Source organism: Scyliorhinus torazame, chromosome 11 (assembly GCF_047496885.1).
Source record: "Scyliorhinus torazame isolate Kashiwa2021f chromosome 11, sScyTor2.1, whole genome shotgun sequence".
NCBI lineage: Eukaryota > Metazoa > Chordata > Chondrichthyes > Carcharhiniformes > Scyliorhinidae > Scyliorhinus > Scyliorhinus torazame.
Window position 1 is genome coordinate 100,030,607 of NC_092717.1, and position 17,738 is coordinate 100,048,344.

Genomic DNA, 17,738 nt, shown 5'->3' on the forward strand with positions numbered 1-17,738 from the left:
TGCGCCCAAGAAGCCAACCTTGTATTATTGTGGAGGTGATGAAGGGTTGGGACAATATAAAATATCACGGCAGCTGTCAGGAGAGTGGACGCAGACATGTTTGATATGTTAATGGCTATCATATACCAGCTGAACATTAATGAAATGATTCATGAAGTTAATAGGGTTATCTGAAAGAAGCTGCAGGTTGATATGAGTGCAGTCAATGTGGTTCCAGTCTTGGGACAAGTCAGCAATCCATGTGAACCTCAAAACCCTATCCTGACATTTCAAAGTATCCACTGGGGAATGTGGGGAAAGTATTTACTTTCACGAATATAGCAATCAACATGAGTTTTTTGCAAGCATGGGTGCAGACTGGGTGATATAAGTGATTTCCCTGTGGAAAGTCTGGACTGAGCTGGAGTCAAAAATGTTCACAGCACATTGACTTTGACTGCCACAGATACTGCTGTTTTAGTTCTGGCAGTTAGCGCAAAATTTGTTGCAGAAGACAGCACAACTCTTTGACAACCTCGCAAGAGAAGCACAGCTTTCTAATGTACTGATCTTAAGACAATGACAGATATTTTTGTTCCAGGTCTAAAATCTCAATGAGGAGGGTAAAGATTCCTGCAATCTCGATCTCCTTCTATTTGTTCCTTCTTTTGGCTGCTGCTGCTGTTTCTCCTCTTCCTCCTCAAACCAAGGTGGAATTGCCAGAGGACCCCCTGAAGGAAAGATTGTATTGCTATACAAGCAAAATACCTCCTAAACCTTGCCAGCAGGTGAGGATTTGTACAAATAATGCTGAAAATACCCAGGCCATCACCTGTATGATTGGTACAGTTGGTGGTTGAGTTGAGGAGCTGGGTGCATCAAATGTGGTGTCTAGCTACTGACTGTATCACTTGACCCCCATTTGCTTCTAGTTACAAGACACTCTCTGGTGCCCATTGACAGTGCTGGCCACGTAATTACAGTCCCATCAGAAAATCAGAATGGGCTGACTTCTAGTGGTAAGCTGGCAGCACTTTTCTTTACAACTTCTGCTGCAGTACGGAACCACTGATGGAAATATACCGAGGAGCATGTAGGCCAAGAATGGAGAAGGAGAAAATCAGAGGAGAAAAAAAAACAGAAAAGAAGAAATAGAGAAACATAACAGGGGAGAGAGAGAGTGAGGGGAAGGTAACATACCCAGTTGATAGGGAGGTGTAGAGTCTTACTTCAATTGGCAAGCAGTAAACTGGCGATAGCAGATATAGCCTTGCTTAACACTGTTTGATTTTCCTTTTCATTAAGGACAACAGCGAGGAAAATCGGTGGCGTATATGACGGTGGTTTGAAATGCCACCATCAGTTACTGCCTGCCAATAAAAGTTAATATGTACTCAAGATATTCCAACTTACTGTTAGGAATGCCATGAGAGTTTCAACAATAATTTACAAAGCTCTGATGGGTTTGTTATATTTTAAAAATAATTGATTCTTTTTAGACACTGTAAGGCACAGAAATGAACTGATTTTCATCAACTTTTATTTACCACTTATGGAATACAGTTGGCAGACAAGATCGTTTATTTTAATATCCAAACAATCAGCTTTTCTAAGGATATTAGCTTGCGGATTTCAAGATGAATGATGTCTATATATGGTTGCAGTTTTAAGTACAAATATTTCAGAAGTATTTTAAATCCAAATAAAATCAATAATATTAGCATGTTTGGCACAGTTCAATGCAATGTAAAGTAAAACAGAATTAACCGGTGTACGTTTTTATTGCTTAGGAAAGTGTACCAGTTTTCCAGACAGTGTATTTGTTTAGGGATGAACTCAACGTTGTTAATTAACTAATGCTACATGGACCAGGACCTATTTTCTCACTTGTGACTATTGTTTTGGAGCTATACAGTGGGATAACAGATACAGACGTAATTGTAACTTTGGTGTGAATGTAAATAGGGGAGTATCGCACTTGGCTTGTCGATTTCATAATTTTGTCTATTACAATGACCCCAGTACATCCGTAATATTCAATCCTGACGTTATTTTCCTATTTTATAAATTAACATATCTAAAATAAGTTAAAAAGTGGAAAAGGAATTGTAGACAAATGCATTAAATGCTCACGTTATCACATGACATAATTTTAAGGCTGATTTAAATTTTGGGTAAACCAGGTGAAATGGTAGATTAGCTCAAACTTTCTATGCTGACTATTTTGCATCTGTTTTAAATTTATATTTAAAAGTCAGATTGTATCTCTTTATGCTTTCTAATTAGATACCCTGTTCAAATTTGAAAATACAGAGGCTTCAAAAACCTGAGGACTAGAAGCGATTACGACTGAGGGAGGGGTGCTAGAGCAGGAGAGGTCCAGGTTTCATTGTAAAATCTGCAGGAGCACATTTGCTCCTCCTGGCCCAAAGGAAGCTGAAAGTGAATGTTTTAATAATATTGCATCATCAGAACCCAATTCAAACATTTGCAAAATAAATCTGAGCTGTGGGCAGGGGTCCTTGGATCTTGCAGAATGAGGACAGGAAGTCAAGGGCTAGTCTGCTGTTCCATTCTAACTGCCTCTAGCCCTGTTTCAGGTAGGTGGATTCAGGGTTTAAAATTCCCCCCCCACTGTATCTGTGAAATATAATGAGTGAAATCTGTAAATAATGATGCCTCATTCTGTGAATGACAACAAAATATGTCCAACCGTATCAACAGAAAGCCAAAATGAAGGTGTGAAGTAGCCAGATCACTGTCCTGAAACAAATCTTAATGTTTCACAAAATAATTATTTTTTATAATGTGTAACTTTAAAAAGTATTAAATTAAAATAATTACTGTCCAATGATGTTTGCATGGGCACTAGTTTTAAGTTATTCCATTCAGTGGTGTGAGGTACTAACAAATGTTTAAAAGCTAATGCGAGTAGATTCCCAACATGTTTGAATGTGTACCAAAATCCCAGAAAAATACGAAATGACCCTGTTTGAAGCAGTACAAGAGGATGTGGTTGTTTTCCTTCACTCTTCAAACAGGAAAGTAAAAAAATTGAATTCCTAGACCTACAAAATCAAATTCTTGTGAGAGGATTTTGTTACTGAATGTTTCTATTAGAAATTGTCAGTACTCCACAGAATAGTGAATGACTTTACAGTGCAATGGTCACAACTGTACCAGTGCCAACTTCATATTAAAATTGCTTTGTGTCTTTTCACTGCATTAAGTGAGTCTCTACTCCCTCTTTTTTGGAGCACACTGAAGATGATATTTTGCTGCAAATGGAGGAATCTTACGAAAGAGAATGTAGAACAAAGATATTTCTGTTACTATGCAGTTTTTAATTTTCATTTAGTCAATTACGCCTACTAACTTCTCCTCTGCTCCTGAAAGTATTGATTTCCAACTGGAGAACAACTTGGTGTGTTAGCTGGTATCTCCTGGTGCCAATTATTCATGAATGAGCCTCACTAATAATCACAGTCAAGCTATCTTTTTGCAGAGATAACACACAGCTAAACCTGCTCCTGTCCCCACCTAATGTTCACAGAAGCACACTTCTAGCAACTTAACTGTCCATTTCCTAGCTGTGTATAGCTGCACCCCCTGTCGAGATCAGCTAACATTGCACACGATGAGGATCAAATCTGGGGCCTTCCTGGTATCTTTAGCTCAGCTGGAGTGAGACAAAATTGTTTAAAAATATGGCCCATAATGTCACAAATGTAATAAATCAAGCTTTATCATCACAATTTCACAAGGTGATACCTTGGTCTTTAATATATTCTGCAGCTGCATATATCATTTGTGCAGAAAATAACAAATTTACTCACATTGACAAAACACACTAATTTGCATCACTTATTCAGGTTATTAAGTGCTGCACAATTTTAGTAATTCCCATTCAAAAACACATCTGTTTGCTTCACCAAAACTGGAATTACACAGCTAGCAAAAAGAAACACAGGGATCGGGATCAACGATCCAGGTGCAAACTGCACCCAGAATTGCAGTCGTTTTGAAATGTGTTCTTTTTCCTCAAGTTTCTGATTAGGCAACATTATAAACAAATACAATATCTGTCACCTTGCTTTAAAAAAAAATCCTCATTATATTGAGGAGTGGGAATTTGGTACATCCGAAAATGAGCTAATCAAAAAATAGGATTATAATCGGTGCCGAGACCAAAATTGATTCAAAATAAATGAACCTGAATTTTAAGACATTGAACAGAACCATTTGCCAGTTATATACAGTTTTGGTTTCAGAGTAAATTGGGGGGGAAAAAACAAAAACTTTTAAGAATGTATCTATTAATATCCTTAAGCATTAGACAAGTTGACTTCTTAGACACTCAGAAGGTCCACATGGTCACAGTTGGTGGAAACTAACTAAGATCATTAATTCGATTTGGGGGTTTGGTTGGTTTGATGGACCAAGCCAGATTGTAGCCAAATGTCTATAAACCAACGTAAAAAGGTTGCAGAAAAGTAGGTTGCACTGAACAAAATTTACACTTAAAATTCCACAATCTTTTGCACTGGGTTCGCCAATTTTTAACAGTTTGCACTGACAAAACCAGCACAACCGAGCAGAAACCCCAGGCCATTGTGTATATACATAAACACAACCTGAATCAAACTTAGAACATACACATAATGGCTGAGTAATGGCTGCTCAAGCAGTCATCGTTTATGATTTATTTCTCAGCACGTGTAATGTTCCTGATAACCGGGGCAACTAACAAGAATGCTACACATTTTGCAAACTTTTCTACATTCTTCTCTATTTTGTATGAATTATAATTGCCATTTTAAAGACAAAGGCCGATGTCCAGTCCCGTCATGGCGGGACACTCCACGGGAGATTTGGCTGCCCAACCAAACGTCCATTGACTTTCGGCAGGACTGGACGATCCCAGCGGTGGGCAGGACCGGATAATCCTGTCCCAAATGAAGCAGCCAAGAATGATGAGCACAATGCAAGAATAACAAGCTATCATTTCAATGTGACTGACTTTTCCACAGGGAAATGTTCTGCAACGCTTGCTGTAAAAATGCAACACGTTCCTTAAACAAAGAAACTGGGATTTCCTCAAGGTTTTGATGAACATCACTGTCAGGGTGAATTGTGTAATTTGTACATCAGTGTCGCATTGAGAGTGGCATTATGTGAAAGTGTGCACTAGCCTGTGAGGTGCCTTTGGACATTTTACCATGTTAACAATGCCATATGAATTCTTTTTATGTTTCAGGGGAAAATTGCAGTAAGCTAAAATTGGTTAAAAATTTAAAATGGAACATGCAATAAGGATCCAGTGAGAATACAAATTTTGGAGTTCAAAAGGAAAAAATGTTGTCATGCAGCTAGAGACAATGTTAGATGACAGTGAATGTGATCCTCGTCAATATTGTAGAAATGTAACAAATTGTTTTTTGGCACAAGAGCCTGCTCATGTGCTACCTGAACATACAGATGTATATGTATATTTGAGCTGCCTAGAGTTTATAAATTCCCATTGTTACAGGAAAATATGTAAGAGATCAATATATTGATCTGAAGCACCCTCATCGATTGCTCTATTTTTTCATATTTTATTGCCTTAGATAAGTACCATAAAGTAATGCCTGACACAGAACAGTGGCCACAATCTTCTGAACAGCAGCAATTCTGCATACATTGCCAGTGAGCGCAAAGATTCTCCTGACCTAATGCTGCTGTGCATTTCTCCTGCAATTTTCTGATCCCAGCTGCCAAAGAATTGCACAGCGCATCTTCCCCCGGGGAACTCAGGAGCGGAGTAGAGTTTGGGGAATTTGGGACATGCCCGCTTTGTACGGCACTAGCTGCTGTATTCTGTTTGGTAAGTTTTAAGGTCCAGTCTTTGAGTGTAAATTAGTGAATGTGTAGTGGCTAAGGTAGGTGTGTGAGTGGGTCATTGGGTAAAAGGTGGATGGTTAAGTGGCTAGGTGGGTGAGGTGGGTAAATGGCTAAGTAGGTAGGTATGTGGATGGGCGGGTAGTTACGAGCCTCAGGGGATATTTGGATGGTAGTCAGGTCAGGTAATGATGGTAGAAAGGTGGTCGGGGGCAGGAAAGCTATAGTCAGGTCAGGCTGTCAGTTGTTAGTGAAGTTGGGTCGGGGTCCAGTCAGGTGGTAAGGCAGGTGGTTGGGGTGGGTCAGATGGGGGGCTGTTACTTGGGTCTGGTTGGGGAGGATGTGCAGGGAGTGGGGAAGGTTGGTCAGGTCCAGTCAAGTGATAGTCAGGTGTTTGGGGCATGGGTTGGTCTGGTCCCGGGAGGAGGCGGAGTTGGGTTCGTCGGTTTCTTGGGGGATAGTCGGTCATATAGGTTGTGGGGGGCGGGGCTAATCTGGTGTTCTGGTGGTAGTCAGGTCGGGTCCGGAGAAAAATCCGATGGGCTGGGTTTAGTCAGTGGGGTGGGGTCAGTGAATGGAATGGGCGGGTGGGTCAGTTGTGGAGTTGCCCAGGTATTGGAGCAGGTTTTCATCTATCTAACATTTCCTGGGTAACTATTCAGGTGAGTACCGCAGATCTGTCCCAAGTCTCCGCTTCTAATACAATTGGAGTCTTTCACGGAGGGTCCCGGACAGCAGGAAAATTTGCCATCTAAAGTTTCAAAAATTCCTGGGAAACTCCCACCTATGGTCAGCATGTCAGGACTTCCAAAGGATCCAGTGCGCATCTTCAACCCTACGTCCAGTCTCTGATGATCCAGAAACTGGAAAATTTGGGCCTGTGTGTCTTACGGAATAGAGTTTCTTAAATAAACTTTGTAGCACCATGTGAAGCTGGACTGCCTCAGTTATCCAGAGTGGAGATGATTAAATTATCATTTGCGATAATTACTACTTACTACAAGCACATCTTCTAGCTTATCAAACTGACCCTCAGGTTTTAACAGTGACCGAGGTACAAACCTCCCATTATGGATAATCAATGAACTGCTTTACCAGCTCAGTAATATTATACCATATCCATGCACAAAACCTGTGGTAAACTGCTTTCTATTCTCACCTGTATACAAAACGCAGCAACATTCTGCAATATCATGCTGTTTTTCTTCATAAATACAGAGCATTGTGTTGATATAAGTTTTGCATTTCTATAAGAGCTAACTTGGTGAAAGTTAAAAGCAGTACAATGATAGTATTAAGTGTTGTAAGATATCTTTAAGACCAAACTTTCAGTGATAATAATGGGTATATTAATGCAAATATGTTCTGCAAATTTCCTTCAGCTGACTAGGAACTCTGTAGAGGAAGCCTAATGTAGTGTTGTAACACATTCTGTAAACCTAATCAATCATTTGAACCAGTACAGGTAGTTTGAAGTTACTCGTGGGAAGCATTGATTGTTGCTACAAGCTCCTCCGTAACTGGGTGGGCAGGCTGAGCATGGCACTCCGACTTTATATGGTGCTTCCCCAATCCAGTTTCCCCTAAAAAAATAAAAATATGCTATGAGATTGTGATAGTACTTTATCAATGAAGGTAAATAGAATTACAGGGGACTAAGATTTCATTCTATATTTTTATAAATATATATCAGCATGGCTACTTTATAAAATCTTTAAAACTGGAGAAAGGTTTTAAAATGACTGAATCCATGGCTGACTGTGATTCGCACAAAAGGAATTCCTGACTTTCAGAACAGCTCTTTATTATCACTAAAGAGGCACTAATGCCCTGTGACTGCAGAGATCAAATTCCCAAGACTTGTATAAAGACCCGTCACATTTCTAAAGCCAAAAGCCCTGGCCAACAGAAAAGTCTAAAGGACCCAGAAACCTCTGGGTTTTTTTTTAATTTAGTTGACCCAATTTATTTTTTCCAATTTCGGGCAGTTTAGCGTGGCCAATTCACCTACATTGCACATCTTTGGGTTGTGGGGGCAAAACCCACGCAAACACGGGGAGAATGTGCAAACTCCACACGGACAGTGACCCAGAGCCGGGATCGAACCTGGGACCTTGGCACCGTGAGGTAACAGGGCTAACCCACTGCGCCACCGTGCTGCCCCCCAGAAACCTCTGTTGAACTTACTAATGGTTGAAACATTAACAATCTCAGGAATCCAGACCAGGAATATATATCATTTGTCCAAACCAAGGTTGAAGTCACATGACCCCCCCCCCCAACCCCGCTCCCCCAACACTCCAAGCATACCTGGCTCCCCACTGTTTTCTGCTGGAACCTCTGCACCACTGCCTAAATCATTTCTATGTGCCTATCTAATGATGGAGGTCATCTCTGATGGAAAAGTGGATTATCCAGCATCAGTTTTCAACCTGCTGACTTTGTGAAAGAATACCATTGGGACTTTGATTCTGGACTCTGGATTCACATGAAACCATGGACGCAATTCAACTGAAACATTTCTATGTCTAGTTTTGGGTGCGTTTAGCGGGGTCTTTCTCGGTGCTGGCAGCACCGAGAAAGACCCCGCTATCCAACGGCACTTTGCCGGGTTTTTTTTTGGCCTCAGTGAGGAATACCCCGTCGAGTCTACACTTACATAATTTCCTGCACTGGCGATCTACTGGATCGGGGCGGACCTTTCGCCCTCCCTCAGCGACCACGCTGCAGCCATTGGACCCCCCCCCCCCCCCCCCCACTTCACCAAACTTACCTCTTCTGGGGTCCTAGAGCACCTCCCTCACTCCCCCTCTTATGGGCAAGGTACCCCAGGGGCCAACCCCTGGCAAGGGCTACCTACTACCTGGGCACCTTGACACTGCTGCCTGGGCACCCTGGCAATGCCAGGTTGGAAATGCCAAGGAGCCCAGGTGCCAGCAAAACTGCCAGGGTACCATCCTGCGCAATGCCCGACCATCCAGGGTATATAATGGCCTAGGAAACCCCCAATAGGTGCCGTTATACTGGTCCACGTTTATGTTCACCAGTACTAAACGGTGCCCTGGTGAGGCACAGTCGGTGAATCCCAGGTCCCTGGAGAATCCAGCGAATACACATTTAAACGCGCCTAATCTGGATCTCATCCAGCGAGAGTGAGATCCAATCGTGATATCTCGCGTGACTCCGTTAAATCTCACAGAGGCAAAATTCAATGCTTTTGTCCCGACACCAAATCGGGTGCAACGAGGCCCTTGAATCGCGCCCAATAATTCTTATTTTGTCTGTGGTGTTTCCCCTGTATCTCTTTCTTCCCCTTATCCCTCTTACATTGTGTAAATGTACCAGGAGCTTTAGAAAGACACCCTCTCCTGTGTTTTGAGTGTGTGGAAAATAAACTAACTCTTTTAGTTTATCTTGTCTTAGGTTTGCTGTGGGGTTATTAATAGAGAATTAGATCACACACAGACTGAGAGGTTCAGCAAATCATTGAATACCTACAGTGCGGAAGGAGGCCATTTGGCCCATGGAATCTGCACTGACCATCCAAAAGAGCACCCCCTCGAGGCCCACTCCCCCACCCTATCCCTGTAATCCCACCTAAACTTTGGACACTAAGGGGCAATTTCGCGTGGCCAATCCACCTAACTTGCACATCTTTAGACTGCGGGAGGAAACTGGAGCACCCGGAGGAAACCCACACATACATGGGGGGCGGGGGGGGCGCGGGAGCGAATCGTGCAAACTCCACACAGACAGTCACCCGAGGCTAAAATTGAATCTGTGTCCCTGGTGCTGTCAGGCAGCAGTCCTAACCACTGTGTCACCATGCCGGGAACACTTCACTTTTCCCTACATTCAACTTGTATCCTGAGAATGTTCCAACCCTCCCTAATATGACCATAATCCTCCCATGCTCTCCCGCGGGTCCGACAGGTACAGTAACAGGTCGTCCGCACATAGCGACCTCTGATGGTCCTTATTCCTCCTCGTAATGCCCTGCCACTCTGCCAACCTCCTGGTGGCCATTGCCAAAGGCTCTATTGCTAGGCGGTACAGCAGCAGCGACAGCAGGCAACCCTGCCTTGTTCCCCTGTGTAACCCGAAGCTTTGTGAGCTCACATTGTTGGTCCGTACAGTCTCCACCGGTGCCACATATAACAAACGCACCCACGCCACAAACCTCAGCCTAGGACCTCGAACAGGTCACTCCGCCCAGTCAAATGTCTTCTCTGCATCCATGGACACCACTACCTCTGGTACCCAACTTCTCGTTGGGGTCATAATCACATTTAACAGCCTCCTTATATTACTGGAGAGTTGCCTGCCCTTTACGAAACCTGTTTGGCCATCCCCAACCAGCCTGGACAGAACCTCAATCCTCCCCGCCACCAACTTAGCCAGCACTTTTACATCATATTTAACAACAATATGGGCCTATATGACCCACGTTCTAATGGGTCCTTTCCCTTCTTTGGTATTAATGTGATCATTGCCTGCGCCATCATCTCCGGCAGCTCCCCCTTCTCCAGCATCTCACTAAATGCCCCAACACATGTGTTTGCAGTTCCGTCACAAACGTGTAACAATCGGGCCGCGGGGATTCCCCGACTTCATATCCCTTATACTGCCCAATTTCTCCCTCGGCCCCAAAGGCTCCTCCATATCCCCTTCTTCACGCCCCTGGGTCTGCCCTGTACAGTTCCTTATAGTATTCCCTAAACTCCTCATTTATTCTCCCCAGCTCCATCACCACCTCCCCCGTCTCTGTCTGTATCCTCAAACTTTCCCTGGGCGCAGCCTGCCTCTGTAGCTGGTGTGCCAACATTCATCTTGCCTTCTCCCGTACTCGTACTGCACACCCTTTGCCCTACGCAGCTGCCCCGCCGCCCTCCCTGTCGTCAACCTATCGAATTGCCTCTATAGCTTTTTCCTTCTCGCCAATCCATTCGTAGCGGGTGCCCTCGAATAATCACTGTCTACCTCGACTATCTCGATCAGTGAACGCTTGTACTGCTCCCTCCTTTTCCTCCCCTCATGTGCCTTAAACAAGATAATCTCCCCTCGAACCTTCAGTGCCTCCCAAAATGTGGCCGCCGACACCTCCCCGTTCTGGATCAACTCAACATACTCTTTAATCACCAACCGCACCTTATCATAAAACCCTCTATCTGCCAACAACCCTGAGTCAAGCCTCCATCAGGCCTCTGCTCCCGTCCCAATCTAAGGCAAACCTCCAGCCAGAGGGGTGCATGGTCCAAAATGACATTCCCTGCGTACTCTGCCCCCTCCACCCCTACCAACACCTCACAGGTCACCACAAAAATGTCAGTTCTGGAGCATACCCTGTAAGCATGCAAGAAAAAGGAGTAGTCCCTCCCCCCTGGATTCTTGAAGCGCCACGGGTGCACCATGCCCATCCATTCCATGAACGCTCCCAGCTCCTTTGCCATCCAGATCCTTCCCATTGACCTGGGGCTCGACCTGTCCACCCTTGGCTCTAGAGCACAATTAAAGTTTCCTCCCATGATCAATTGGTGAATATCCAAGTCCGGGATCGCTACTCGAAACCCCCTCATAAACCTTACATTGTCCCAATTCGGTGCATATACATTTACCAACACCACTGCCGTCCCCGCTCACCATCACATATCTCCTACCCCCCCCCCCCCCCCGCCCCCCTCACCCGGTACCGTCACTTCCTTCACACTCACAAATCCCGTCTTCTTGCTCATCAAGATGGCCACCCCGCGATTTTGAGTCAAACTCCGAGTGAAATACCTGACCCACCCATCCCTTTCTCAACCGAATCTGTTCCTTCACGTGGAGGTGCATCTCCTGCAAAAAGATCACTGCACCTTCAAACTCCTGAGGTGCACGAAGACCCAAGATCTTTTTACCGGTCCACTGAGCCCTTGTACATTCCACGTTACAAGCCTTACTGGGGGGCTTATGCCTCCATTCCCCTCTACCATCCGCCATCTGCTCCTTTCGGCTCTGCCCCTTCTAATATGGCCCTGTACCGGGCCCATCCAAGATGGCTCCCTTCTCCGCCCCTGACCTCGCTTCTTCTCCAAGCCTGCCATGTCACATCTCTTCCTGTTTCCCACCCTCTCCCACCTCCCCCTTCCCCCCTCAGCCATCTCCCCATATTGCTTCTGTTCACCAGCATTACCTGCCAGTGTAACAGCTCCTGCCCAAAGGCTCCTCCTACTAACCCCCACCCTCATCTCTTTGTTCTGTGTGGAAGGCTCCTCGCGGACCTCCCCCTCCCCCACCCCCACCCACATAAAGACACATCCTAAACCACAGGTCGCCTCCTCTGAAAAAAGAACAAACACCACCACAGGCAGCGAGAGGGGTGGGGGTGGGGGGGGGGGGGGGGGGGGGGGGGGGGGGGGGGGGGGGGGGAGTTGCTGTCCCCTTACAAACTTTTCACCCCTGCGACCCAGTGTCGACCCAACAAGAAAATAAATACCTGGGAGGAAAAGAGAACCCCCCCCAACCTCCAAGCCCCACTCTACCCATATCTTCCGTACTCCAAAGTGCCGACTCCTCCGTATCCCAATAAAGTTCAGTCCTCCCCCAGTTTGTGCTCTTTAATAAAGTCATTGATCACTTCTGGGGTCTCAAAGTAATATTTCGGCCTTCACAAGTCACCCATAGTTTTGCTAGGTAGAGCACCCTGAACCTGCTCTGCCATCAATACAGCACTGCCTTGGCCCGATTGAATCCAGCAGGGTGTTTTGCCAGTTCAGCTCCAATGTCCTGGTATATTTGGACCTTGTTCCCCTCTTATTCACAATTTTGTTTCTCCCTGGCCCACTGCAGGATCTTCTCTTTTTCCACAAACTTGCGTAGTCTTACAATCACCGCCCATGGCGGTTCCCTAGCTCTTGGCTACTGCCTCAGAGACCTGTGTGCTCTATCCACCTCAGGGGTCTTGTCCAGCAACCCCTTCACCACCAGCCCTGCCAGCATCATAGAACATAGAACATAGAATACAGCGCAGTACAGGCCCTTCGGCCCACGATGTTGCACCGAAACAAAAGCCATCTAACCTACACTATGCCATTATCATCCATATGTTTATCCAATAAACTTTTAAATGCCCTCAATGTTGGCGAGTTCACTACTGTCGCAGGTAGGGCATTCCACGGCCTCACTACCCTTTGCGTAAAGAACCTACCTCTGACCTCTGTCCTATATCTATTACCCCTCAGTTTAAAGCTATGTCCCCTCGTGCCAGCCATTTCCATCCGCGGGAGAAGGCTCTCACTGTCCACCCTATCCAACCCCCTGATCATTTTGTATGCCTCTATTAAGTCTCCTCTTAACCTTCTTCTCTCCAACGAAAACAACCTCAAGTCCATCAGCCTTTCCTCATAAGATTTTCTCTCCATACCAGGCAACATCCTGGTAAATCTCCTCTGCACCCGCTCCAAAGCCTCCACGTCCTTCCTATAATGCAGTGACCAGAACTGTACGCAATACTCCAAATGCGGCCATACCAGAGTTCTGTACAGCTGCAACATGACCTCCTGACTCCGGAACTCAATCCCTCTACCAATAAAGGCCAACACTCCATAGGCCTTCTTCACAACCCTATCAACCTGGGTGGCAACTTTCAGGGTCTATGTACATGGACACCTAGATCCCTCTGCTCATCCACACTTTCAAGAACTTTACCATTAGCCAAATATTCCGCATTCCTGTTATTCCTTCCAAAGTGAATCACCTCACACTTCTCTACATTAAACTCCATTTGCCACCTCTCAGCCCAGCTCTGCAGCTTATCTATATCCCTCTGTAACCTGCTACATTCTTCCACACTATCGACAACACCACCGACTTTAGTATCATCTGCAAATTTACTCACCCACCCTTCTGCGCCTTCCCCTAGGTCATTGATAAAAATGACAAACAGCAACGGCCCCAGAACAGATCCTTGTGGTACTCCACTTGTGACTGAGCTCCATTCTGAACATTTCCCATCAACCACCACCCTCTGTCTTCTTTCAGCTAGCCAATTTCTGATCCACATCTCTAAATCACCTTCAATCCCCAGCCTCCGTATTTTCTGCAATAGCCCACCATGGGGAACCTTATCAAACGCTTTACTGAAATCCATATACACCACATCAACTGCTCTACCCTCGTCTACCTGTTCAGTCACCTTCTCAAAGAACTCGATAAGGTTTGTGAGGCATGACCTACCCTTCACAAAGCCATGCTGACTATCCCTGATCATATTATTCCTATCTAGATGATTATAAATCTTGTCTCTTATAATCCCCTCCAAGACTTTACCCACTACAGACGTGAGGCTCACTGGTCTATAGTTGCTGGGGTTGTCTCTGCTCCCCTTTTTGAACAAAGGGACCACATTTGCTATCCTCCAGTCCTCTGGCACTATTCCTGTAGCCAATGATGACATAAAAATCAAAGCCAAAGGTCCAGCAATCTCTTCCCTGGCCTCCCAGAGAATCCTAGGATAAATCCCATCAGGTCCCGGGGACTTATCTATTTTCAGCCTGTCCAGAATTGCCAACACCTCTTCCCTACGTACCTCAATGCCATCTAATCTATTAGCCTGGGGCTCAGCATTCTCCTCCACAACATTATCTTTTTCCTGAGTGAATACTGACGAAAAATATTCATTTAGTATCTCGCCTATCTCTTCAGACTCCACACACAACTTCCCATCCCTGTCCTTGACTGGTCCTACTCTTTCCCTAGTCATTCGCTTATTCCTGACATACCTATAGAAAGCTTTTGGGTTTTCCTTGATCCTTCCTGCCAAATACTTCTCATGTCCCCTCCTTGCTCGTCTTAGCTCTCTCTTTAGATCCTTCCTCGCTACCTTGTAACTATCCATCGCCCCAACTGAAACTTCACACCTCATCTTCACATAGGCCTCCTTCTTCCTCTTAACAAGAGATTCCACTTCTTTGGTAAACCACGGTTCCCTCGCTCAGCGCCTTCCTCCCTGCCTGACCGGTACATACTTATCAAGAACATGCAGTAGCTGATCCTTGAACAAGCTCACTTATTCAGTGTGCCCAACACTTGCAGCCTACTTCTCCACCTTATCCCCCCCAAGTCACGTCTAATGGCATCATAATTGCCCTTCCCCCAGCTATAACTCTTGCCCTGCGGTGTATACTTATCCCTTTCCATCATTAATGTAAACGTCACCGAATTGTGGTCACTGTCCCCAAAGTGCTCTCCTACCTCCAAATCCAACACCTGGCCTGGTTCATTACCCAAAACCAAATCCAACATGGCCTCGCCTCTTGTTGGCCTGTCAACAAACTGTGTCAGGAAACCCTCCTGCACACACTGTACAAAAAACGACCCATCTAATGTACTCGAACTATATCTTTTCCAGTCAATATTTGGAAAGTTAAAGTCTCCCATAATAACTACCCTGTTACTTTCGCTCTTATCCAGGATCATCCTCGCCATCCTTTCCTCTACAACTCTAGAACTATTTGGAGGCCTATTGAAGACTCCCAACAGTGTGACCTCTCCTTTCATGTTTCTAACCTCAGCCCATACTACCTCGGAAGATGAGTCCCCATCTAGCATCCTCTCAGCCACCGTAATACTGCTCTTGACTAGCAGTGCCACACCTCCCCCTCTTTTGCCTCCTTCTCTGAGCTTACTAAAACACCTAAACCCCGGAACCTGCAACATCCATTCCTGTCCCTGCTCTATCTATGTCTCCGAAATGACCACAACATCGAAGTCCCAGGTACCAACCCATGCTGCCAGTTCCCCTACCTTATTTCGTATACTCCTGGCATTGAAGTAGACACACTTCAAACCACCTACCTGAACACTGGCCCCCTCCTGCGATGTCAAATCTGAGCTCCTGACCTCTATACTCTCATTCTCCCTTACCCTAAAACTACAATCCAGGTTCCCATGCCCCTGCTGCATCCTCGAGACATACCCCGTGGCACTCGTGTCTTCCACTCCTTCAGGCAGGCCGACGATGCACAGATTCTGCTTCTCGACCTATTCTCTTGTTCTTCCACATTTGCTCTCAGCATCTTGCAAAGTTCTCCTTTCGAGCCCCACCTCCTCCTCCAATGCCATCGCCCGATCGCTGTGGTCTGACATCACCCTCTCTATCTTTTGGATCTGCGACCCCTGTGCCTCCATTCACTTTTCAACACTTTCCATCGATCCCTTCAGGGGTGCCACAACCCCTTTGATGGCCTTCGATTGGTCCTCCTGCATCTCTTTCCTTTGTTGACGGAACACTTCCCTGATGAAAGCCATCAACTGTTCCATTTGGAGCTTTCCAACCTGCACTGGCCCTCTCCCCTCCGCCATCTTTCCAATAACTGCTGCGCCACAGGACTCTTCCAATTCCTTGGCCAGGTCTTTCACCTTCTTCTGCCGGGTTTGGTAACCAACAGACAAGCCACATCCGGGGGGAACCTCTCCTGCAAACTTCAGCTACACTTTTCCGTCAAAGTTTCTCCCGTTTTCAGGTAAAAACGGCTCTTTTCTGTGCCTTTGAGTAGAAGCTGCGACCACTCACACCATGGCCGCCACCGGAAGTCTGTGGCATTAACACATGACTGATCAGAAATCATTTAAACAAGCAAACTTAGAAGGATAAGGAGTCCAAATAAAGAATGGTAATATTTTGCCTTCACTATGTGGGTGGTTGAATGGCAAAGTGAGCTTCCCACTAGTTTCAGAACCTTTCCAGTTTTCATTCCATTGATTACTCCACCAGGTTACCCTCCTTGGAGTGAAAGTGAAACTTACCCCTGGATGCAATTTGCTAGCTAATATCAACCAAACTGTAAAAATCTGAATATCTACAGTTTACATTTGCAGGCAGATTAAGAAATAATGCAATTATTGGAAACAAACGTGTGCACCTACTTTGGAGAGTAGTTGCATACGAGGTAAATCGCACGTTGCCATGTTGATCCCCAGACATGCATGCTGTGGCAGGTATGGATTGCACAGCCTATTCGATTGGATGTTGCCCAAACCATCTAAAGAATAACCAACATTGTATTCAGTTATTACACAATATAGTTTAATAAAACATTGCATTACAAATAAGTCAGAAGAAACATGAAAGGATTGGTACCTGAGTGTAGTGTGTGCATACTGGTCCATAACATTTCAGAGGACACCTAGGGTTACAATCACGAGGATATGGAAAGCTGTAGCTCTTCACTTCATCATACCAAGGTTTCACGAGTTGTAGAATATTTCGATAACTACACAAAATAAAAACATTATCAAACTGTTAGATACATGCTCCAAAGGCAACGAGGTAGTAATTAAAGAAACTTTTCCATTTATATAACATATCTTGTTATATCCACTTGTGCATAACAGCCAGAATAATTATCTTTAAAATCCAGTGCCTGTTGCTGCATGCAACAAAATTCCACAGTAAGCAATTAGATGAATGAACAGTTAAACATGTTTTGATGGTGTTGGTTGTAAGAGAGATGGTGATCAGGAAACAGCCCGCTCATCTTCAAATAGTCTTCTACAATCTCTAATATCTACCTGAACTATTGGGACAGGCAGAGCCCTGGGGTTTAACAAATCAACTATTTAAGTGCTGTACCTCTGAAAATACAATACTCACCAAATACCGCACTCCTAGATGTTTGGTGATACAGAATTTGAGTATTGCTGACAAAAGAGACATGCTGTCAAAGCTTTTCAACTTAAACTCATCAGGACAGTTCACCTTTTATAATTGGGATTCTTATGAACTGTCTGATTAATGCAAAACCAAACATTTTAACAGCAGTTTTACTTTTCAGCAATACTCAAATACCACACTGGAGTGTCAGTTCAAAGCTTTAAGTCAGATTTCAATCTTGTGACTT

The 17,738-nt window shown here is 44.9% G+C and overlaps 1 protein-coding gene across 1 annotated transcript in view; it reads right to left on the reverse strand.

The window, feature by feature from the left end:
- Window positions 1-1,484: 1,484 nt before the first annotated feature.
- The window catches only part of LOC140385410 (peptidase inhibitor 15-like), a 46,765-nt gene continuing 30,511 nt past the window's right edge, over window positions 1,485-17,738 (reverse strand). The window contains exons 4-6 of the mRNA XM_072467533.1: window positions 16,979-17,111; window positions 16,765-16,880; window positions 1,485-7,442 (exon numbers count right to left, since the gene is read on the reverse strand). Of these exons, the coding sequence (XP_072323634.1) occupies window positions 7,307-7,442; window positions 16,765-16,880; window positions 16,979-17,111 (385 nt within the window). The 3' untranslated portion in view covers window positions 1,485-7,306. The remainder of the gene's footprint in view (window positions 7,443-16,764; window positions 16,881-16,978; window positions 17,112-17,738) is intronic.